General features: G+C 40.7%; 1 protein-coding gene across 3 annotated transcripts in view; it reads left to right on the top strand.

Annotated features, from left to right (window-relative positions):
* Positions 1 to 21,127, top strand: part of rcan3 (regulator of calcineurin 3) — a 42,661-nt gene extending 21,534 nt beyond the window's left edge. For all 3 annotated transcript variants that reach the window (XM_040137542.1, XM_040137541.1, XM_040137543.1), the window contains 3 exons: positions 15,004 to 15,177; positions 16,513 to 16,684; positions 20,454 to 21,127. In XM_040137542.1, the coding sequence (XP_039993476.1) occupies positions 15,004 to 15,177; positions 16,513 to 16,684; positions 20,454 to 20,608 (501 nt within the window). In that variant the 3' untranslated portion in view covers positions 20,609 to 21,127. The remainder of the gene's footprint in view (positions 1 to 15,003; positions 15,178 to 16,512; positions 16,685 to 20,453) is intronic.
* Positions 21,128 to 26,165: the final 5,038 nt, after the last annotated feature.

Raw genomic sequence — 26,165 nt, 5'->3', positions numbered from 1 at the left:
AGTGCGATGCATGTCTTGATGACGCTGAATGCAGCCCCGTCGCTCGCGCGAGGATTTTTATCAATGGGAGCCGCAGCTCGCCAAGACGAAGAGTCCCGCGCCGCGCGCACAGACAGCGATTGACGCTGGATGAATTGCAGAAATGGGTAGAGAAGGCAAGGACGGAGCATACAAAAAAAAAAAAAACACCCTTGATGCACCAGTTTTTATATCATTGCGTAAGTTTCGCAGCGCGAGGTCTTGGAAGGGATGCGCAGGGTTGAACGGGAGGGTGCGATGAATTGAATTGTCCATGCGAGGCACTCGCAGGGAAAGAAGTGAGGCAGTTTTAGACGCAGTAGCGGACAGACCCTCTTTGCCACCTCTGTGTCTCCGCGCTCTCCTCGTCCCAGCAGCACTGCAGGTGCACTGGGTTAGACGGGGAAACCTAAAAAAAAAAAAAAGCCACAACAATCCAGTGGAAAATTGCTGAGAGGTATTATACAAACATACATTAAATAAAATGGCCTTGACATGGAATACATTTAGGTCACGTTAAACTCGATAGCGACTAACCTAAACACTCCCTACAGTAATATTTTATTGATTTGTCCTGATAGCAGGTGCAGGTGTTTGACGCGCTGCCTGTCAGTGACAGGAGAGGGCAGGGAAGCAGTTGCACTCGTGTGTTCAAAGCGAACCCCTGGACCCCACCTTTGGCACTGCAACACGCCAGTTTTGGGACTTAAAAAGCCAGACAGATTGTCTGCCAAAGCTTGGCTCGCCCACTAAAACCATTGGAAATTCCATTTCCGAATATATTCCCTCACCTGCTGGTCTGCTTGTCTGATTTGACTCATCACCAAAGCGACGCAAGAAGGGAGAAAGAATAAAACCAAGCGACAGTGCAGCCCAGGAGGCTGACCCACTGTTTCTGCAGTTACATATAAACATAGTTCATCGCAAGCAGCCAGTGGTGGTGTTTTTCTTCCTCTATGGCACTTGCTCTTCTCAGTGTGGATGTGCTCTGGCGCGATGAAGGCTGAATTCAGCGCCTCCTCGCAAGCAAAATCGGCAGTTGCTGGTTTTAAGCATCCAGTCATCCGACCTTCATCCCCACAGCACCTCGGTCACGTTTGATCACTTTTATGGAACTCCATGTTTATCGGGGGAAATATGTTCAATCCATATGGAATGTAAACGTCCTGCTTCTTGTGTCTGGGATGGCATGATTTGCATATTAAGAACTGCATGTGCTTGTAATTTGAACAGTATCCTGCACATATGAACACTCAAACCATGCATGTCAACCGCCGACCCACTTTGTGGTCCCCCCCCCCCCCCCCAGTGAGCCAGGCAGCTGCTGTGTTCGCTCCCAACTCTCATTACACTTTCTATGCAGTGCAGACCAGCCAAGGTGAAAGACACCAGCGTGTCACCCTGCAGTTGTCCTGTAATTCTAGGATGACGGTCATCATCCTTAGGATTTCCTAAAAATAACTGTCAGTGTAAAGGTGTTGTGTAAACTGTCCCGACGTACTGTGACTGTCATTCGCCACCCAGGACTTGTGCTAGCGTGTTGCATCAGGAGTAATCTCTTTCATTGTGATGCACTTTTGTTAACAAAACCTGGTTGGCGCTCTTGGATCAGCCGTCCTCTCCAGCCAGGCTTGACACAGCAACAAGCAGGACAGTCTGATCAAAGCGCAGTCCTCCCCTAAGCTTCCTTTTCAAGCAGCGGTTACCAGCCCACCGCTCCCAGACTCACCCAGAGAAGAAGGGGTCTGTGCACAATTAAAAGAGCAGACGAAGGGGCTGACTTTCGAATGGCACAGAGAACACCGCTAATCCTGGTTTCTGGCACACGGGGAGCGATGGAGAACGCTGGGGGAGTGGGCAGATTAAGGCAGGGAATGTGGGGAGCAGCCTCTGATTGAGCTCACCTCCCTGTCTGCCTGCCTGCTCTTGTTTTTATTATCGTTCAACAAGATCTGAGCTACTCTTAGGCCCCTGTTTTATTAATATCTCCAAATCTCAAAATGAGATTCAATAATCTGACTCCTGTTATATTGCAAAGCACTGTGGGAGAACTAATATGCGGATTGCTGCTCTTTGTAGACAATTGATGGAAAGATTAAGCAATGGCACTGGTGTTTGAATGCGCGACATGAAGAAAATAAGTGAATGGTATTTTTTTAATTGGAGGAGATGCTTTGTGAATGGCTGAGGTGTTTTGGAGCCTTTGTTTTGACACGGTTGAAATGGCTTGCCCACGCCTGCTGGTTACGTCATTAATGATCCAAACAGAGAGGCTGTGGACAGGGCAGGTTGTTGTTATAATAATGGCAAGAGCTGGTGGTACAGTAGGCTCTTATTCCAAAGTGTTCTGTATCCAATCTGGAGAAAAACAAAAGGACTATTGTGGTTGTGAGGCGTGGCGAGACCATAGCTGTGGGTTGCCGGCAGACGCTGTATTATGTGTGTGTTTGTCACAAAACTATCATTACCTGGAAAATCTGCAAGCGTCAGCGGATGATAGCACGGGGCACATGGTGAAGGTCATAGCACGTTGGCAGTTGAATGCAATACTAAACACAGAGTGAGACGCAAGCCTTTACAGTTACCTCACATGCTTAGTTTGATGCTGGCATTTACATCCAATTTATTTATTTATTAACTTGCCAGTTTGATGGTTTCCCATTCATTTGCTCCTTTTTATATATGAATAAATAATTAATCAGCCTGTCAACCTGCTCTTTCTCTTGATAAGTGCCTCTCAGGCTTCAGGCTTCTGTCACTGAATGAAATGTGTTTATTTTACGAGGAAGCATTTAACACATAAAGGTTTTGGGGAAAAAAAACAGGATTTTCGACATTACGACCTCTTCACACTCTACTATCTATTACCTATTATAAAAACTCTGCGGAGGCTGCATTGCAAGCCACAAAGGACAGCTATTTTCAATTGAAGCCTGCTCTCCCACACACAGAAAACTGTAGTAACACTGACACAGTCACATACTCCACAGTCACACACGCCGACCACAACAGTGAGTCAGCGGACTCACGGTCCCACGGTCAAAGCTCTCTGTCAGCAAACAGACACAACCCCCGGCTGAGGACGCCTGGAGAAGTTTCCATCCACCTGGGTCACTTTCCATTTGTGCCCCTGTCTGTCTGCCTGTCTGTCACTTGTGTCATATGTCTGTTCTTAGGCGTTATTGTCACAGAAATTATGCTTGCTTTGAGGAGGGAGGAGCTATTTGATGACTAATCTGCTATTTGTAGTTCAGCAAAACTGGAGTGATTCTGCTGACGTCTATGATGTTTTCATTCTTTCCCATGGTCTTTTTTTGATATACAACCTTATGTAACATGTTTTCATACCCTTTCATTTTGACGCTTATTTTGAGATATAAGCAGCAAAGCACGGTACAAAACAATGAACCATTGTGTTGTTTAATGTGATTTGAAATCCCTTATTAAATGTTAAGTTTGGTAGCCTTAAAAATAAACTTTCCTGGGTACACTGAACTAATAGCTGTAAAACAAAGTTATTGAAGGTAAAGGTCAGATGAACAGAGTAAGACTGCAGGTTATGATTATTTTAATCATAAACTTATCTGCAACTGAATTATCAAGTGATCCGCAGATTATTTTCTTGAATCATGTGGCCTGTAAAATGTCATAAAACTGTAGAAATGTCCATCCCAATTTCCTAAAGGCTATGGTGATGTCTTCAAATTGCTTTTTTTTTGTTAGACCAACAATCTAAAGCTAAAAAATATTCAGTTTATTATCATGTAAGACAATAAATAGCAGGAAATACTCACAATTGAGAGGTTGGACAAGGTTATATTTGGCGTTTTTCGCTTAAAAAAATTACCTTAAAATGAATTAATTGTCAAAATATTTTCAGATTAATTTTCTGATAAATGGACTAATCAGTTAATTTTATAATCATTTCAGCTCTATAACAGACATTATTAATATTTTCCAAATGAAAACCAAGTTTAAGTAAAATCTAAGCCAGGTTCTTCATGGATTTATTACAATTTGCTTTTATAAATCAATTGCAATTTAGTTTGTAATCCTTTTCTCTGCATTGCTTTCTTCAGAGAAAGGACACTGCTCCATGTTATCAACCATAAATTAGAACTGAACATTAATATGATCCCAGACTCACATTTAAAAACACTGTTGTAATACACTTGGACCAGTTGTTAGGGTGAAGGCATGAGGCAGAGGACCAGCGGCAGGACAGACTGGATGGATGTAGACGGTGACAGTATCGTGTTCTGTGCTGGTAGGGAACCTGATCTGCATCTTGGCAAGGTTGAGCGGTCCTGGGCCAGAGCAGTTGGCTCAGGTGTGCCTGCTCCCCCAGTCTGGGCACTAGGCAGGTGGAGATGGGCAGCTCACGTTGGCCTGAAACCCTAGAGAGGTGCTGTGGCTCAGGTGTCAGCTAAAGGTTAGCGCTGCGTCTGTTAGGGTGACGTACAACAAAGGACTGTCTCCTGGGTGGGGTGTCTGGTTACCGTGTGGCCGAGACGACACGACTATGAAGTGATAAGATTAGAAGCAAAGGAAAAGGCGTTGCAGTGGAATGTAGAGGCCCGCAATTTACCAGCCAATGAAAAAGACAGAGAAACAGCGTCATACAATGATTGGCCTTTGTTACTTAAATCAATGTTCAAACATAATTTTGCTGTCGGAATTTCCAATAGGATTTCCAGTCCAACACAAATGACCCAGGAAAGATGAGGCAGTTGCAGTGCCTAAAAAAGCAATGCCACAACTACTACCTAAACAACGTCATTGTGTCTACAGCGTACTGCAAACTAAAAGTGAACTTTATTAATGTTTTGTAAAGCAGCACTTATATTTTTAAGTACCTATAATAGTGCTGAAACGATTAACCAATTACTCGATCCACAGAAAATTAATCGATCACAATTTTTAGAATTGATTAATCCATTTATTTTTGTCATTTATCAAGCAGAAATGACAAATACTGGCTGGTTTAACCTGCTTAAAAACATGAGGGTTTTAAACTTTCCTCAGTCTTATGTCATTGTAAATTGAATATCACTGTGTGTAAGTGTACAAGTAAAAGTCCTGCATTAAAAAAATGTACTTGAGTTAAAGTACAAAAGTACTAATTTACTTAAAGTACCAAATGTTAAAATACTCATTATGTAGCATGTCCCACTTCAGAATAATGTATATCATATTATTGTATTACAGTTATTTTGCATTAATGCAGTAATATGTACATCACTTTGCACATATGTTTTTAGATATTGAAAGATGACATGCGTTACACTTGCAAGCTGTGCAGCCATGCTGCTACCTTGGCTAATGCAATGCTTGATCGTCACTAGAGCTGTGTGCTGCATCACCACCAAGGTGAAGCTCTGATTGCCACCAGAAAGGTAGAGAAAGAGGATCAAATGCACAAGAGGGTGCAGAAGGAAGAGACAGTAGTGGTGAGTAAAGAAAAACAGTTCATCTGTCCATATGCTGTGGCGGCATAACGTAAGAGCTGTTGGTGTAACATCTCTTAGCCGCCTTACGTAATGTGTAACTCTTTGGATTACCATCGCCTTTAAAGTGTGTGTTTCTGCGCAGGACATATTTGCATGTTAAGAGTGTGTGATTTAAGGAAAAGTGTGTGTTTGTGTGTGCATGTGTGTCCAACCAAGCTTAAGTGCTGCTGACGAGGAAAAGCTCCTGCCTCAATAAAAACCGTAACAACCACATTGGTGGTAATAGGATTAATTGGTCCCCGTATGCTGTAAACTGATTTCAGTCTCCCTGCCATGGACTCACTGTCCCGGAGGGAGCGGCCGTGCAGTGCTGCAGCATTGGTCCCTGTCGATACCGCTCACAGTTCAAGTTATTGATCCCACTATAATAACACTTGCCCCCGTTCACATGCCTTCCCAGTGCTTATGTAGCCCTCACAATGCAGACAGAGCAACTAACCATGAGTTTTTTTGTTGTGTTTTTGTAATACTGAGGATTTGCTGCTATGCTAATAGTAACAGCTGCTTTGACAGCAGCTGTGTTTGTCCTTGTGTCGTGAGTGTTGGGTCACACACACACACAACCTCAAAGTTCATCCTGTGATGTTGAGTCTCTGTTTTTCCTGTGACCACACATTACCTCATCCTAAGTAGTCGACAAGGTAACTGTAGGTTACAGTCTTTCCTACTGCTGAACCACTAGCCACTAACTTCCAGGCGAAGTGTAAGGCCAGAAATCAAAGTGAATTTTCAGATTGGGTCATTTGCACGAATTTGACCTCTGGAGCATTTGTGTTTACATTTACTGTACAAATGTTAGCTTTAAGCTAGGTAGCATCGGACACAACGTCTGTGTCTACAGGAGTGTGTTCATGTGTGTGTGTGTGTGTGTGTGTTTGTGTGTTTAGCTTTTTTGCTCAAGTTGAAATGTTTTCAATGCACACGGGGCCATCTTCACATCAGTTTGTGCAGCCCTGGCAAATTCACAGGCTTCTCATTTGCAGCCAGAACTGACCATTGCTTTCGCCGGTTAAAACAACCAACCTCACCACCATTAGATTATATCAACTGCAGTTGAGTAACGTTAATCCCATAACAGCTGCACTGAAATGTTCATCTCTTTGTTGTTGTGCTCTCTTCAAGCTTCTGACAAAAGATTGTTTGTGAGTGAAAAGACACCTCACTCTTCAACATCTCTACAACAACCAGTGAACTTTGTTTTTGTAGTTCTTCTCTAGAGAAATGATTAGCTGATCGAATACAGGAGAGTCCTGGGTAAATTTTTTATGCATATCAAATCCATATTTTTAGCTCATTAACTTTGCAGGTCTGAATCAGGACCTTCCTTATTTGGATCTAGTAGTTCACAGCTTTTCACAACTGTTATTTCAGTTTGTCACAACAGTGTCAATGTCAGTCAACAGTCAACATAACATATTTTCTGCTGCTCATCTCATTTTTAGGTTGTAGCTATAAGTTGCGAAAATTAATTGGGCTAGCTAAATAATGTTAATTTTGATAAATTTAGTAGCTACCACTAAAAACTGTAGCTTTTCTGGCTTCTTGCCCAACAACAGGCGATCACAGATCTAAACAGGATCTTTGAGGTGTAGTTATTTATAGCTTAAATTACCTACAAATCATGCAAGCTGTAATTAGTGAGATACAGTAATTTTTGAAACTATTTGAAATTGAGAAGTGGATTAGATAGTGGATTCAGATTTGTTAAAATGCTATTGAACCCCAACCCTGCGTAACAGTTAATCTAAGAGTAATTAACAGTCACTTAGAGTTTTGTATTAGCAACACATTAACCTCAGACACCTAGTGTAATGGTGAGCTTGGTTAGTGATAAACTGATTACAGAAAAACAAAATAAACAAATGACAAACAGGCTATGAATGGAAAAATATCAGTTAAAGTGCTGTGGCGCTGTAAAAGTGGCGGCTGCTACTAGCACCAGAACATTTGTCTTAAAGTAAGTGTTCTTGGCTGAATACAGTTCAAAAGAAAGGTCCCCATTAACCGCTCAGAAACTGGCTGATTGAGATGTGCATGTGGTTCTGCACTGTAGGACAAGGCAGAAAACCTGAAAAATGTAAGGGAAAGATTTTCATATAGCGAATATTTGTTTTACTTAAGACAGCGTTCTTAGTAATGTTCGGCAGCTGAAGGTCTACTGTGTTTTAAACATAATGGATTTTCAGGTCACGAGTGATAGTTGTAACTGCACACAGGCATAACTTAAATGGAAAGTTGGCTCTGGTTTATGGAACAGTCATGGAAAAAATATGGAATGTGTTAAGCAAAAATGTGCTGGAGCAGACATCCATGCAGGTATGAGATTTTTCATCCAGCTCCGTCTGTTATCTCTACAGTCTGCTTTCCTTGTTCGACCTCATTAGAGTGGTTCCATTTTGGCCCTATAGGGAGGGCGGTAATTAAAAACGATGGTCAACACACTTAAGAAATGATTTTGCTTAATTATTGCAACATGGTCTATTTTTAGTGTAACACTGTCCATGACTCACCCAGAGGCTCCGTGGCCTAGTTTGCTGTTTTCACCCAAATCCCATTCAGGCACGAGGGTCAGGATTAGACTGTGAGCCACTAAAGCCACGCACGTGTCACAGAGGAAGATGAGTGATACGCCAAAGAAAAAACAAAAACAAAACACTGAATAACCCTTCTTTACATCTCAATTAGGCTCGGTTAATCTTTTCATTTTGGTCCAAAATACCAAATGGTGTAACTCAACATTGAATTGAACTAGAATGTGGATTATAGTCATGGGTTTTGGTATCCGAGTGCCTGCGTGATTTAAATATTGTACCAGCTTAAATGAGAAGCCAGATCAAAATAGAGCATTGTGACTCCGTGAGTGAATTTAAATGCTTTGCTGTAGATTTTTAGATAAACAAGGCAGGCTTGTACATACCATATTAGGGCTGGAGCCAATGGTTATTTTCATTACCATTTAATCTGCTGGTTATTTTCTGAATTAATCACTTAATCTTTTTCCCAGAGCGCCTGCTGTACTTTTTACATTGCTTGCTTTGTCCAAACAACAGTCTAAAACCCAAAAGTATTCAGTTTACTATCATAAAAAACTGAGAAAACTAGCACATACTTACATTTGAGAAGCCAAAACCTGAGAAATGTGGGCTTTTTTTTTTCTTTAAAAATTTCTCAAACAATTGCTTGATTAATTTTATGTCAGTTGATAATCAACTAATTGTTTCATCTCTATATGAAAAGCTTTTTTGACTTCCTACATGAATAATATACAACAATCAATATTAAATCTCTACGTGCTGGTCTCCCACTCTCCCCATTTAGCAAAGGATTTCATTTTTAAATTAAAATTGGGAGGAATTGCGCTTTTTTGTGTATGTTTGGTGCATTTTTCAGGCACATGTTTGATCAAAGGAATGATGGAACATGTCAGTGCGTTTCAGCTGATGTGAATTGTGCACTCTCACAAATGACAGAGAACAAACAACTGACTCTGTGAGCCTTATCTAACGCCTTAAACCGCACAATGAGCTGACAAACACAACAATGAAAGTCGACAGCATGTAGGAGCTTTTGTGGAACGTCACAGTTTGGACACAATTTGCTGAGAATATATTCTGAATCTACTATTGATGTGGACCTTTTGGTGCTGTTTAAATGTGATTGTGTGTGAACACGATGGACCTGCAGCTCCGCTAATTGCCAGTGATCCCTGAAGAAACTTAATCCAGTCTTTACATAAGGAAAACACTTAGGTCACAGTCATCTGTCACCGGGTTACACTGCATTCTGCCACTTGATTGATTCATTACCTGGAAGGGGTGTAAGGTAGATGCACTGTACATGCTTGTTCATTCCTCAGCTTTATTGCCCCTTCTGTCTCCCATTTGCCTCTGCACTGCTCCATCAATCACTGCGGTTTATTGTTCTGCCACCTGACTTTGCCCCAGAAGAAACCCTGTCGACATTGCCCAATAAACCCACGTCTCATCCCTAAGCCGGCTGATCTTTTGTTCAGATGGTTGTGTGTCAGGACCACTAGCTGGCTCTGTGCCCGCTGGCTCCCCGTGCTGCTCAATGTGAGTCATGCCTGCAGTCATGTCCTGTTGCCACCGTGATGACAGCCTTTCCATTACCGTCAGGAACATAACTGCCTCATTACCCAAGAGGCAACCTGCTGAAGGATAGCCCTGCGGCTACCGGTGGCGTGGCTGCAGTTCTGCAGTTCACTAGCAAGCCTTACATTTCTCCACATGGGATATTTATTGTTGCGGGTTTACTTTCTGGCTGTTTGTTTTGCCTCTTTGTATGTTGTACTCTTCTTTCTTTCTTTTTTTCCTCTCTACACACAGAAGGCAAACAAGGGAATGCTGGCACTGAAAAATGGATTGATTTCTTCTCTCTTCATACATAAACAGTATAGTGAGGGTATTGTAATTCTTTGAAAAATATTCCCTTCTGTCACTTTTTTGAAAATTTCAGATAAATTTTCAAGTGCCCACAGGTTGTAAGTACTGCGATTGTTTTGATTGAAGTCCGTCAAAATTAAAGCGGGAGGAAAATATCTGCATGTTGAAAACTTTGGTGAAATGGGCCCGAGGCTAGCTCAGTTGTGCGACATCGGGGCAGGGTAATGCAACAGTCTAGGACAGGAAAGGAAGGGAATTCAGCCCGTTGAGGGATGTTATGTAAAGGTGACATGGAGAAACATGCAGTCAGCAATAATGACCGCACATGCCGTTTCAATCAAGCCGAGCTATTTGAGACCTGTGACTTCACACCTTCTCCTCTTCACTGCCTCCACCCCAAACACATCAGATTTCTGTTGTTAGAAAACAAAACTTGTAAGTAAAACACAGACATTGCTGTGAAAAGGGAACATGAGGGTGAATTTAGCCATATAAACTGTATGTTTTTCTTCATTTGTTTTCCAAATAAATAGTTACCTAGCTACTGTATGCGAGTTGAATCATATTTTTGTCCAGCTCCTTCAATAGATGTTATCTGTCTTGTTGAGAATGAAAAACAAGGACATGCTGTTCTCTTCTCCTCTCTCACCTGTTGTCCTATGGCTCTCACTCACTGCAAATACAGAAGTAGCAGGTGCTGGATCAAGCTGTGTGTGTGTGTGTGTGTGTGTGTGTGTGTGTGTGTTTTGTGCAGTTAAAACCAGTCTATATCTGCTGACAGTCAAACGGTCGTCCTTCAGTTGCGCTCAGATACTAATGGTGCTACCTGTCCCATTATTTGACCGTGCACACATGCCCTCTGTGCATGTGTATGTGTGTATGGGTACCTACAGAAATGCCAGCTACCTAATTGTGGAAACATCTCACACACACACGCTTACTCACTTGCTAAGTTCCTCTCTCTGTCTCTCTCACACACACACACACACACATACAAAGAGAACAAAGGGAGTGGGTCACGGCAGGGAACATTGCGATGGCAGATGAGCAGGCCACTTTGCAGCCGTATGTAACTCAACACTCCTCCTCTTCATCGTTTCCCCTCCTCTTTCTCCTCTCATTCCCTCAGGATGTCCGCTCATAGAGACCACATAAATTAGTGATCAGCACGCTCACTTGTTGTTACACATCAATCGGCTGTGGGTGTATCAGCGTCAGTGTGTGCGGGGTTAAAAACAAACAGTACATGCTATTATGGAACATGATCTTGGAGCTTTCCCACCTCTCTGCTCTTGCCAAAACATCAATTTAGGTCAAGGAAGTACCCACTGTGTGTGCACGTGTGTGTGCGTGTGTGTGTGTGTGTGTGTGTGTGTGTGTGTGTGTGAGAGAAAGATTACCTTATCGGTTATCACACATGGAGATTGATGACATGTGAGTGATAGCTGACTAAGGCTGATGGAAAACTCACGGTTTGGATAAAAGCTTAAGTGGGCCCTGCAGATAGGCCAAACAAGTGCTTTGTTGTCATTCTCAAGCCAATTACAATTAAACTCATTGAAAAGAAATATTGCTTTCTTTATATTTCAGAAATGATAAGGGCAAAAGCACTGACACACTGTAGTTTATTTACTTAAGTCCTTAAAGCTGCACTAATCAACATTTGTATATTAGCAACAAAAAAGGCCCGCAACTTTAATATTTGAATGTCTCACTGTTCTCATGTACACAACCTTCCAGGCATTAAAGACAGAAAGACAAAATTAGCCTCCAGCTGGTGAACATGGTGGAGCATTTAGCAGCTAAAGAGCGAAATACCTTTGTCAGAACTTGGTGGAGAAACACGACTCTAAATGAATGCTAGAGCTAGTGCTCCATATCTGCTAAATGTGTAACTATCAGCTGTTTGCTAACATGTTTGCTATATCAACTTTAAAAAAAAAAAAAAAAATCAATTAATGCAGGTTTAAAGCCCAACACTGTCCATGTGAGTCAAAACTATGTCTTACCAGGTCACTGAAAAATTTGCTGTGCCCACCTGAAAGCCTCTTAGAGACAATTTTGCTAGAGGGTGGTTCCAGGCTTCTCTTGCTCTAAACACTTGATCGAACACAGATCGATTAAAACACAGGTTTTTGTTGCCGAGGGTGACCCTTTAACCTGTTTGATAAAACATTTTGACATATTGCTCCTTCTGCCGTTCGTACACAAAGGAAGGATGCTATTCGGTTAACTGCGACATTGCAGTCGACTGTGTTGTCTGTGGAGATGAGAGGATCAATATTAAATGAGCAAACTTTAAACTTGGCTGTCCCTGTTTCGTGGTGAGTCATACTCTTCCCTCTCCTCTGGCTTTTTGGGATTCTTGCGTTCTAATTGCTAATTTAGTCGGTCGGTATTTCTCCTCAAAATGCATGAGAGGAGTCAGGATATTCACACATTCCTGACTTGACCTCTTTCCCATGCTTCAGCTTTAGAATGCACCTTGTATGGTGAACTACACTCCTGACTAAAAATGGTATCACGGAGCCCGGAAGGTAAAGTCAGCTCTGAAGTTTAGCCAGCTACCCCAAGGCATTTAGCCACATGCACTTACATGGGAGTGAGAAAAAACTGGAAATAAAACGAGAAGGGAAGGAGAGGGTATTCTGAGTAAAAGCATTAATCTGCTTATTCTTAGAATGCCGATTGTTTTACCACAGTGTACACCACACTGCACCACAGCTGTGTTTCACAGCTTGCTGAATCATTAACAACTCGGCATGTGTCAGACAGGATGATGATGGGATTTCTCTTCAGAGATGCAGAGTACCTCCTGTATTTTAGAGCACATTCAGCGTCTCATACTAAAAGTACTAAGTACTTAGCTGTTTCGAAACAGATTTTGATGGGCATTTTTCACTTTTTTTCTGATGTTTTAGTGACCCAACAATTAATCGCTGAAAGAGAAATTACTTGATAATGAAAATAATCATTTTTAGTTGCAGCTGTATAGCAATGCACAGCGTCCTTCAAGGGTATTTGTGATAAATATAGACATTAAAGCATGTCCACCGTTTGATATTGACATGAATTTCACACTGGTTCACATGATAATCAGACCCAAATCTTTGTGTTGCTTGTAGGTTCATAATGTACGACATAAATCCTAAAGTATAATAAGAATTCTTGAATCACAAAATGTCAAAAAAGTTGAGATCAGATGTATATGTGTGAAAGTTTTCAAGGATTCGTCAAAAGGACACAGGACTAACAGGACACACAGACAGAACCAAGCACTCATTTCAGTGTGCTGAGTTTACAGATACCTGGTGTCTCCCATCACTAAGCTCTCACTAATGTGCAGAGGCAGATCTCACAGCTGCCTGTGTTCCCTCAGGTAACAAGCACCTTTCCCATCCTGGCGAGAGGTGCCGAGTCAGCTGAACAAAGGAAGTATTGTGGGAGTATTTCAGTTTTCTGTCTCCCACTTCCTTGAACAGAAAAATATACTCAGATAGAAGGTGTCATGCAAACAGCACAATCAGGGACTGATTCAATGGTGGCACGTACTAATTGACATTGATGAAACTGACTGCACACACGTGGCTCTTAGGTCACTGGACACATTAATAAAATACAGAGAATAGGAAAAGGCAACAGTGTGATGATTTGCTTGGTAGGTTGTGTAAATGTGGCTGTGGCTTTGCACAAGCTTTCAGTGAAAAGTGATGAAATTGTTGTGTGATGATGTAATTGTTGCAGGATAAAATGAGTGGAGCAAAAAATCAGGCCTGTACTGTTAATGACAGTCTGTCCTCTCGACTGGCACATTTGATCAATCATCCTTCTTGATTCTCAGAAAGAAGACTCGCCGATATAGTCATGTTTCCGTCTGTGCTTGGAGATGGTCGGCTGGGAGACAAAGAATAGCACTACTGATTACTCACAAACAAGCTCTCCCGGCGGCCCTTATCCTTTATCCTTTCACCTTCCTACTGAGTTGCTTGTTTGAGTTCACAGCTATGGGGGCCAATTTGATGCCCATGGTGAGGATTGAGGGGGGAAAAAAATGGGTATATATGGGTAGCTTAAGTCATAGGGGTATAGTTAAAAACAAAGTGTGATGCATAAAGAGGAGGGGGCAGTGAACAGACACAAGAGAGAATGGCTTAAAGATTAAAAAAAACAGGAAAGGGAGAGTGAGAAAAAAGGACTGTGAGACAGACAGCAAAAGAGAAGATTGCAGGGAAATGACAGCTGGAAATCTAATTTCCCAATTAACTTAACAGCAAATCAAATGGGGGCCGTGCAGTTAGAGTCACGTCTGCTGCTCAGACAGAGGTGTCAGTGAATAATAACTAAACCCCCAAACTACAGCTCAATGTGTCATCTTTTCATGAAACAATAGTGCACAGATGGCACAATTTGTGTTGGATATCTACACACCATTTTCTCATTGAGAACAATTTTGAAAAGTTCATTTGAAGGTTTATTTATATGCTGTGTCGAATCAAGTAATGAAAGATGTTACTGACTACGCTGCTCCAGTGGACATTTTACCAGAAGATAAAATAATAAGTTGGTTAATCGATTACGTGGTCAAAAGAAAGTACATGAACAACAATTAATCATCTAATTTATTAAACAAAAATACTAATTATTTGCTGGTTCCAGCTTTTCAAATGGGGGGGGGTTGCCTTTTTCTCTGTTTTAGATCATTGTAAATTGAGAATGTTTGGGTTTTGAAAAGGTAGTTGGACGAAACAAGGAATCTGAAAATGTTATTTTGGGTTCTTGGAAATTGTGATGGGCATTTGTGACTATTTTCAAACCATTTAGGGACTAAGCAATCAAAATATGATACAGTTCTGCCCCACCTGTAGCTCTCACGTACTTGCAGTTGATACCATTTTACATTATTATTCCGTTGACGTGTGTTTTACCAGGAGCAGGTAAAGGGAATTTTCTCCTACAGTATCTGCAGAATACCAGCATGATGAGAGATGATAAACAACAGCTTGTTCAGTCATAAAACATAGATATCAATCCCTAATCGCATTTGTACATTTGTATGTTTTTATCTTCCACAGGAGAGGTTCGAAGCGTTGTTTAGGATCTACGATGAGCAAACGACTTTCCAGATGTTCAAAAGCTTTCGGAGAGTCCGGATCAACTTCAGCACCCCAGAGGCTGCTGCCCGCGCTCGCATCGAGCTGCACGAGTCAGAGTTCAACGGCAGGAAGCTGAAACTCTACTTTGCCCAAGTGAGTATCAGTTAAGGGGTCTGGGAAAGGGCAGTCAGGGGGCCTGGGACATGGACCATCCAAGGAGGAGCACTGCTTATTTACATGTACAGTTAGGCCCCAGTGCATCATGATGTCTAGCGTGCACACACACAAGTACATACACAGAACAGGGACAAAAAATCAAAGGAGCAGGGTGACATCCCCTCTACTCCACACCCCTTTCACTTATTCTATTTTTTACTCTTTTTGTTGTTGCTGTTGATCCTCTCTTCTCTGAGCCACACCTGACTGCTTCCTCAACCCCCCAACCCATCAAAACCCATCAGTCTCATGACTGAACACATGAACACATAAATTATTGATTTCTCTTCCATCGTAGCTGTGTGCATTTGAGTGCCTGTATGTTGCCCTTGGAGAAAGAAAGTGAGGTTTGTTTCTAGTACAAACACAAAATAGGAAGGGTATTTCTTCAGTACTATTCTGAACTTGCATATTACACTGGGCTAAATTGGTTGAAAAGCAAATGTTTAGACATCTAGTTGGTTACATATGACTGTCTTTTCAACAGCATTTAAATGACGAAATTTCAATGTGTAGCAAATCCAGAAAAAACATTGAAATGTTGTCGCTGAAAATATGTTAAAACAATTGTTATATGTAACCAGGATCTTTCGGGGGGAAACACAATTTAGCCCAGTTTTAGCCCAGATGCTTAGATATCATATGGCTTGCAAATCATCAAATTCCTGCTCACTGGGAAATCATGAGTCAACTTATAATTGATGCCCACTTTATCACAAATGCTTGACCAGTCATGACCCCTGCTGCACCTCTCAGTACTTTGATATAACTGGATTAAGGATTTTACAGCTCAGACAAATGCCACATGTAGGTATTGCAATTATGGTAAGCTATCAAATCACCAAAATCCCCTCATGGGAAGGAGCCTGCAATTTGAGACTAAAAGACTGAAGCTGTGACTGTGTACCTAATGTGCTTTTCTTTCTCTTAAGTATCAGTATTACAATTTAAAAAGTACAGGAACTTCAGCAGCTTCATCCAATTTGACCCAAATTCAAAGATAAAAAACTGTTTACATCAATTTGTCCGCTTCATGTATAGAGATCCAGGATTTTGTCACTTTGTACAGGCACTATGGCATGAAGTGGGGTTGCAGCTATGTCCACTGTCCAGTGTATTGAGCCAGTAAATCACGAGGCAGGTGTAAAGAGTAGAGTTAAATACATGAAATATTCTTCCGGAGGAATTGAACAGCTTCCCACACGTGATATCACTTTGATCTCCTATTTAGAGCGCTGCAGTCCTCATCAGTTGCCATCTTCTCACCAATAGGTCCAGAATGGCGACGAAGACATCGACAAGTCGTACCTGGCCCCTCCCCAGCCCGTCAAACAGTTTCTGATCTCGCCGCCTGCCTCGCCACCCGTGGGCTGGAGCCAGAGTGAGGACGCTACGCCCGTCATCAACTACGACCTGCTGTGTGCAGTAGCCAAGTTAGGACCTGGTCAGTACTCACCAAGCTCAGTAAGGTTGTGCAGTATGCTCATACTTACAGACACACATCAATTATACAGCCATGCACACAAACAGGTACAACACTGAGAAAACAGTGTGTAATGAAGGTATAAGAAATCTAATTTGAGTCATTCATCTCTGAACAGATGCAAGCAGGAAATCATTTCAGACTCCTCAGCGGGGTGTTGTAGAAAGGTTATGTGTCTAGGAAGCAATTAGGACAAACGAATTGAGGTGGACATTGTTGAATCATCACTGATTTGTGTCTTGGCTTTTCCTGAAGGGGTTTCAGTCTGTGAAGCAGCATTTCGCATAATTCACCTGATTATAGATGCATTTTTCTGTAAGACTGCCTTTATAATGTCATTATGAACTGAGTGGCATTTTAAAATCGATCTCTCTATGTGAAATGGCTGTCCTCATAGGATTTCCTGCTCCAGTGTTACTGTGCACGTGGTCCTAGTCAGGCAGGAAAAAAACACAGCTTAAAGCCTATAAATCTTATCCGCACTGCTGGCAACCATACGTCAATGTCAAGGATGCTTAACCTGGACTTGCTGCAGTCTGACATCGTAAGGAAAATACGCATCAGAGACAATTGTTGGGTGTGCCCCTTTGTGTATTTGTTTATGGGATTGCAAAATATAAACTGGCCATGCACTAAATCCCTCCGTCTAGCAGCGAGTGATTAGTCATAGTTTAGCAGCTGTAACTAGGCAGGTCAACACTTGGATTTCTCCACATGCCAAAGTAGTGTGAATGAAGTTGTAGTAAGAGGGATACTTGACATTTAAAGAGGTTTTTTTCAGCCGAAACAAAAAACCCACGAGAGCAAAAGTTTATGGAATGATTAAACTGTGAGTTTGTTTACTCTAACATAAGATGCGATCGTTAGTATGTTGGCTAACTAGCTTACCACCCACAACCAAACGTTACTTCCATGGCCAAGGACCACATCATTAACTAATTTACATTAGTTCGTGGAGTTACATTGTGGCCAATCCTGGCTGCTCTCAGAGTTTAGGCTAATATTAATGGCACTGTCCTCCTCTCTATTCATCCAGCCAACATTTCCAGAGTTAGCATTGCGTTTGCCAAACACTTCGGTTAGTTCTGGTAACATTAAAACTGAGAACATACATTTTGAAAGAACAAACAAGTTTGTAAACTAAGCTCTCATAAAGCTAGAACAAAATAACAGTTACATCTTACTTATCTCCTTATCAATACTAGGTGAACTAGCTACAATACAATACAATACCCTGCAATACAAGAACAATGCGTTTTTTCTTTTGGTATGTCTTTCACACGGATCATTAGCCGGTGAGAAGGCAAAATATTTGCCTGGGAGCTGTTAGCTTTAGCCTTACTCCTTTAGCATGATGTTATGTACAGCATGTAGCCATTAAATGCATATTTAAGACCCTTTTTTGTAAGATTCTAGTTTTAAAACGAGTCAGCATTTTCAGTCAACCAATGGCACTAACCTTAACCTTACCCCTTAAAAACTAGCTACAGCTGATTAACTCTTCCAGCGACAGTTATTTCAGCCGACAAAACTGACAGTTGCGGGCTGTAAATGAGAAGCCTGCTGTTGTCTACCTCTGTCTGAAATCAAGGACACGTTGTTTCTGAAAGTCCTTTGTTTTTTGTCTGCTAAATATACCACCATTATCATAGTAAACATTGTATTGTGTGGGAGGGGGGCAGTTAATTCCTATGAAGAAGGCAGTGAAGTAACACAACTACACAAACTAATGTAATGATTAGACTTTAGATCGGTTTCGTCGCACCACAGATAGATCTTTTTGCAGGTCCTGTCTCATTACAATTGTAGCAATGTGTATTAAATGTGTAGGCAGCTCAGCTCAGCACAGTTAGACACAGTTAGAAGATTTTAAGCTCTTTCCCCGCAGCCTTGTTCCCTGGCTTCTTTTCTGCTCAGTAATGTCTCCTCTGTCTGCCTTGTCGACAAGATTTTAGATTGCAGAAACCTTTATAAAATGTCACCCAGTACGCATGTAAAGGTGTGCCATGTCCACAGTGTCCTTCCATGTTTGTGTATGTGGGCATTCTCATGCTGATGAAGTGGAAAGCATTTCTTCTGAGTTGTATTCTGTTGTACACTATTATCTTTTTTTCTTATCAACAAAAACATGATCAAAGTTTACACGTACACACACACACACACACACACACACACACACACACACACACAAGCACTCACAGTCCAGCCCAAAGGACCAGTTTTGACACATTTTGCTGTTACCATAGCAACACGAGGCATCAGGAAATGGCTTTGTTCTCCGCCTCACATCCTGGCATCTAAAATCAGATTAGCACATGGCTGTAGCGCAGTGCGCTGACTCCCTCTGTCAACTCCCTGCGGTAACAGCAGGACTCTATTCACTGTCCATCTCTCTGTTTGGCACCACAGTGAAAAGCTACTAGACCAATTTCCTCCTGTCTGCCAGCTGTCTGATCTCATTTCCATGGCAACTTTGATACAATCTCGCAAGTGTGTGTTTTCACACACAGTCCGGCAAGTTTGGCGTCTGGACAAATCGCAGCACTGTTCCAAGGAAGTCTTTTTGTTTTCTTTTGAATCCATGTCCTGCCACCTGAGCGCTGCACCATTCTTGAACGGACAGAAACAAACAGGAGATCATTTTGTCCGGTAAAAATGCTCTCAATAATTTACAAATAAATCTCAGTCATAAACAATAAATTGTCATATCATTTCAACTTGAGCTGTCCTACCATTTGAAAAGACAGTGGTGTTTGTCTCACTATCAACAGTAACGGAAGAAATATTTTGACCTGCTTGAGCAAAACTAACAACACCACAAGTAAAAATACTCCATTATAAGTTAAGTCCAGCATTCAAAATGTTACTTAAATAAAAGTACTATTATCAGCCAAATGTACTGAAATTTTAAAAGTAAAAATACTCCCTATGCATAGTGGCAATATTATTTTATATATTATAGTAAAAGATTATTATTAAAGGCAGTTTAATGTATAACAACTTACAAGCTAATTAAAGGTTTTGCATGTAAAATCATAATCTGCAAAGTAACTAGTCGTCAAATAGATTTGGTGTAAAAAGTACAATATTTTACTCTGAAAACCAGTAGTTTAAAAGTTTAATTAACATCAAATAAAAATGTTTGAGTACAGTACCTTAAATTTGTAATTAATCTCACACACACACACACACACACACACACACACACACACACACACACACACACACACACACACATGAATAAGGCTAAATCATTTTGTAAAACAAAACAATATTGTAGTTTGTAGCAAACGGTATTCAAACAGGAGTAAATTGTACATTTGTTTGGAACTATATTCAGCCACTTATTCCTACTCATTTGGTGAAATAGTGAGTATTTCTGCAAAAACAAAATGAATCAAAATAACCCACAGTGCCCATGTTTTTTGGACAACAGTGGAGGTCTGTGCCACAGAAGCTACCGTATATCATGCTTCGGTTACATAGACAGTATTTTTTTTTTTTTTTTGTAGGATGAATTCATTGTTGGTTTAAGGCTTTTCATGGGTTTGCTGGCGATAAAAATAATAACACAATAAGAATATCACCAGCCTTAACCTTTAAGAACATTACTTGAGGTACTTCCCACCACTATCTACTGTTAGATAGGGGTAAAGTAATAAATTCCTTTGTAACTCTTGTTCTTCCTCTCTCTATTTCCTTTCCTTCCCCCTTGACTCCCTCTCTACAGGTGAGAAGTACGAGCTTCACGCAGGGACAGAATCCACCCCCAGCGTGGTCGTCCACGTGTGCGAGAGCGAGACGGAGGAGGATGAGGCGGCACGGCCAAAGCAGCAGATAGTCCAGACCAGACGTCCCGATGGACCCCCCAAAGTCTTCAACTAGAGAGCACCCCAACACACACACACACACACCGGCGCGGCCCCCGACCGCCCCTTAAACCTGCAACACACCTGCCCTCTCTCTCTCTCGTCTCTGCACTCACAGAGAGCGTCGATGCCCCTCATTTCAGTTCAACTACAAGCAAAAACAAACCAACAAACATTGCTCAAAGACGGTGTTTGTGGGGAGTGTGGCGATGGAATGAGGCGGCTTGAAGGGGATGGATGAGAATCTCACACACACTCATCACATTCTGCGGACAGCGTGGGGAGTGGCGGGCACACTTGCCTCCACCCCACCAACCCCCCTGGTTTTCAGCAAGAGGGGTCAAAATACCTGTCCCAGCGGAGGCACCTGTCACTTCTCACACACACTCAGCTCTCATTGCTAGTCCTGCTCAGTAGCTTGCTACTTAATTAGCTTGTTAGCCGTACCTCTCCCTTCGTCACACAGTTTTGTGTACAATAACCTTTGGTTGAGGATGTGCGATACCTCTAAACAAAGACATTTTTCTTTTCTTTTTTTTACAATAAATTATGTTTTCATATATATATATATATATATATATATATATATATATATATATATATATATATATATGTATATGTCTATTCTTTTCTTCTTTTTCATCCATTTTCATATCTGCTGGTTTGTTGCTTCAGCTTCAGCATCAAGATTGAGTGTGTGATGTTCCCGCTCTTGTCTGCATGTATATACTCTATAACAAAAAAAACGTACAGAACAACAAATACTAACAAGATATATCAAGAAAAAGGAACCTACTTAACATCACACACAGCACGAAGCATCATATGTGACTAACAAAGTTGTGGTGGTTGTTTGACTTTTTTTTTTTGCTCGTTTTCGCTTTTTGTCTTTTTTATTTGGAGAGGTGTTGTTTTTTGCTAATCTACTAGATGTGTATTCTTACTATGTATTTGATACCCCAGCACTTTTTGCATGCTTAGTTATATCTGTAGAAGAGGAGCTGAGGTGTTTTGTTTTGTTTTTTTGTTTTTTTTACTGTTGTTTGTGATGACAGGGAAATGGTGTGACGCTTTTGACGCAAGTGTATATCCCCACGCAGAGTTTAAAGTGACGTCTTGGGAGGAAAAAAAAGCTCAATGGGTGTTTTGTAAGATTGACAGTTCAGTCTTCAACCTGATGGCAAATTTGCATTTGTCGTTTTTTTGGGGGGGATTTGATGGATCAGAGACAGTTCATCCCCCTCATTTTCTTCAAGGGGTTTGGGATGTTGTTGTTTTTTTGTTTTTTTTCCCCTCTGATTTTGTTTGTTGTAATTCATATCTCTATTGTCTTGGTTATGTTTTTGATCAAACCCTGTTTCTATGTGTCAGGTTTTCTTCTGAAACCTACTGCTTGTTTTGCACTGGGTATCTCTTGATATCTCCAAGTAATTGCGGGGCACTCGAACGTACCTTGGTCCGCGCCAAAACACTGCGCTGCTTTTCGCTGTAAATAGCTGAGCGTAGCATAGATTTGTGGAAATAGTCTTTTTAGATTTTGTAGTTTACCTGGAAGCATTTTGCAGAGAAAAGGGAAAATTAGGTAGCCTCATGAGATATCAACCAAAGCATTCACTCACCTCACATTGTCCTCAAAACATAAAATGATTTTTCTTACTCAAAAAACTGATGTATATTTGTTAAACTGAGAAAGAAATCATATTTTCCCAACACAACTGCAGTACTTTATTTCATTTTTATTTTATATCAACATACACACTCTTTCCGCTATATGTTGTTCAGTGGAAACTTCTTTTTTGTTTTCATTCTCCCCACGGTCCTATATCAGATTAGTGTGCTTCACCTACTCTGAAATCATTCAGTGCTTTAAAAGCAACAGGAACAAATGTTTCTGACAGGGATTTTGGGTGTCAGCAGTGAGTCTAAACCTTATTTGTCATTAGGCAGCATGAAATCTTACTTTGTTGCTATATAACAATATTAGTAAGGAAAAGTCCATCTGCATGTGAGCACTTTATTGTCAGTGTTTTGTTTGTGTCCTTGACATAAAATTGTCTTTCTTGAGACAAAGTAGGAAGCACATTGCATTTTGTCTCTGTGTTTTTTTCTTTTATCTCAAGCTGAACACCTGGTTAGCCTTTTCACCAGCATATTGCAGTGAGTGAAACACTCCACTTCCTTTTTGCTAGTGTGAACCTCGGAGAATTTCAGGCCTTTTGGATCTATGGGAGTGTGCTCTAGACATGCAGCACAATTATAGGTTTGAAAAGAGGCAGGATGACATTGCAGAACAAAATCAATGTCTTTATTTTCATGTTTGTCCACAAGAAACATTCATCTTATCTTCTGAGAAAGTCAAACAGTTCTTTGAAATTCACCATGTTGGCAGAGTGCAGTTTTATTGGCACTACAGTAAAGCTGTCACTGTTATCTAAGCAGACAGCAGATTGGTGACACTAGGAAGAGGAAGCAGTAGGACAGGAGGAAAGACACTCGTGGAGAATTTTTTACTCTAGTCATGGTGTTTAAAACTGGGTGCATTTTGGTCACAGTTGAAATGAAGATGTATATTTATGTACATATGCCAAGTGTTTTTTTGTTGCTGAGGCCAGTCCCGGTGTGCAGTTTGTTACGGCTTCTCTTGGCAATGTTGTCATGGAAAAAAAAAAATCACAAAAATGTGTACCAATAAGTCCTGAAAATGCTCGATCAAAACCAACTGTCATTGTGTTGTGTTCAACAGTTCAACATGGACTCTGTTTGAATGTTTCTTTTATTTCTGGGGAACGTCTACTAAAAAGTTCAATAATACAGTTTGTCACTGTTGTACTGTTTCTGTTGAAATATGAATATTGTGTCTTGTATTGTAGAAATCCAGAAAACAAAGTAGCAAAACAAGCAATAATTTACAGGTATGTAAATTACCGGTATGTGTATTTTCATGTTCTGTACTTATTTCTCAGAGATGGTCTCTGTCTCTTACAGTATCCGCTTCTATTTGTGTAGTATAATAGTCCTTTGTTTCACATAGAGAAATACATAAAGACTTATTCTTAAAATCCATGTTTAGTGTTGTTTATTTTAGGGCTTTCTTTACTTTAGGGCCTACACTTGACATGCAAACACAGGAACAGAATCTTAAGCAAAATTTCCAATGTAGGCTTTAAATATAGTACTTTCTAGGTCGTACATTCATCTGAACAGAACTCACTGTTAGCATATGCCCCAGTGTGTGTCTCTCATATATAATCATCACGCTGAAGTCACAGAGCTAGCATCCCTTTTTTATGAAAGATAAATTGAAGAAAATCTTTTTTTTTGTTTAATTCAACAACACTATTTTGAAGTCATTCCCAGAATCCTTTTGTTCATCCCAATTTACACAGCAAGTTTTTGCTACATTTCTCAATCCAAGATGGTAGCCTGAGCTCAGCTAACTTTTTACCATGGGAACCGCAATTTTTTATTATCAGGTATCTGTTATGTTATTTTCCATCATTTTATATTTGCATACAAAACAAGACTTTCATATATTTTTTGTGTTCTACAAAATGAGCAAAAATGCTGTCAAAGCTAGCAAATAATGTAGAAACTTGGAAAATGGGATAAAAATCCTTTTTACAAGTAACTGGCAGATATATTTTTTTATCCAGAAGAGTATTTACAGATGGAAGTATCACCAAAACTGTGCTGCTAATCAACCTTTTGGGGTTTTTTTCAGCCATGTTAGTGACATGTTTTGGTTTGTGTTAAGCGTGACTTACCAAATGTTATCATGCTAACACGCTAAGCTAATATGGTGAACATGATAAACAAAAGTGCCAACATCAGCGTGTTAGCGTGCTAGAGTTAGCATTTAGCTTACCACTATGTTTAAGTATAGACTCACAGAACCGACAGCGTAGCTGTAGACTCTTAGTCTTTTTTAAAGGTAGCTAGAAAAACACCCTTAGCTTTGTGACTGCAATGTAATAATAATAATACACTGAAGCCACAGAGTGAGGCTTTATATCAGCCCAAGCATGCATATGAAATTAACAAATGCTATAATAAGTATCCATCCACACACATGCATACACAGTGCTGTTGCTGCCATTTATCATCCTTTCATCCCCCTAAAATCTCCACTTTTTCACTGTTTTCTGGTCACTATTCGTGACACCGACTCAAAGTGTTTGAATCCCTATTGGCTTGGTATAGACTTGCATTCCACACAGGGCTATAAAATACACAGAAAAGCCTTTATCACTGCACTGACATTTATTTATCATACTTTATAATGCTACAATAGGGGAGCAGTGCTGTCACTTGCAGTTAGCACCTCATATTTCCCCCAAGGACCCAGCAGCAGTTAATATTCTGTCCTGTTGGAGCCTAGTTTCAGTGGCAAAGACAGTGACGGCAAGGTTGAGTTAATTATTCTTTTAGTGAGCTACACTAGACATGAAATTTATAACATGAAGGTGAGGCAACTGTGTTGTAATACAGCCATGACTTGCAGTTCAGCTGCCTATTGAATTTCCTGGCTGCAGTTTCCTGTCAGCCATGAAGAAAAGACAGATGACTGCTCATGAATCCTGTGACAATAGATTTCTCTCATCCACTTGCTTCTGACAAACTGCATTTCCTTATTGGGTGAGAAGAGGAAAAACAACAAAGCCAAAACAGCGGCAAGCTGTCATCTCCACGATTTCACAAACAGATGTTTTGCCAGCATAGGTTTCCTCCAAAGGAAAAGATAATTGTGTAATTGCTATAAAATTTTAATATCTCTAGATATATAAAACCTTAAGCTTACAATTTTTAGCAAGAAGATCTGAATGATTTTGCCCTAGTCTGTCCAAAACTGTACATGTTTAAAGCAGGTATGCAGAACATCCAAGGTCATAACAATTACCTGTGTCATCTCTGACATACTTAATGGTCACCAGAGGTAAAAACAATGGACGACTGTCAGTATTTTACAGGTAGAGAGGACCGAGTCATATCTGTGTGAGGAGGCATGCTCTGTACCACCCTGTGTCTTCTTCTCCGTGACCACAAAAAGCCCTCTCTTCACGGCGCGAGGATTGGGAAATTCCTCTCCACAATGACCCTCACTGTTGAACGTGACGATGCGTGTGCACCCAAGGGGAACAGATCAGGTTAACGTGGCCCCTCGTGGGTGTTCATGGGGACGTACCTACAGATTCCTTTTAAAGGTACTCTCCAGAATTACACCACACAAACGACTCAGTTACTCACGCAGGAATATTAAGTGATGCATTAGTCACAAGCTGACAAGAAGCTATACACAAGAATTGATTATTTTCTAGTTTACATAAACCTTATACCTCATGGATTCAAAATACTATAATATAATTCTTTTAGACGATTGTCCTGTTACTTTTACAATAAAACTTGACATAATGGGGAAACATAAAAAGTATGGCGACTACACCCCGTCTTGCTTTCAGATAAGAAATTCAATAACACTATGTCGGAAATGCTGATGGTTCTCCATCCTTACTTTGGGAAACCCTCTAGAGATGTATACTGTATAAGGCAGAATTATCTCTCACCGAGCTTTCCAA

Source organism: Xiphias gladius, chromosome 10 (genome assembly GCF_016859285.1).
Source record: "Xiphias gladius isolate SHS-SW01 ecotype Sanya breed wild chromosome 10, ASM1685928v1, whole genome shotgun sequence".
Classification (NCBI taxonomy): domain Eukaryota; kingdom Metazoa; phylum Chordata; class Actinopteri; order Istiophoriformes; family Xiphiidae; genus Xiphias; species Xiphias gladius.
Note: the sequence above shows the minus strand (reverse complement) of the source record. Positions and strands in the feature narration are given on the sequence as shown.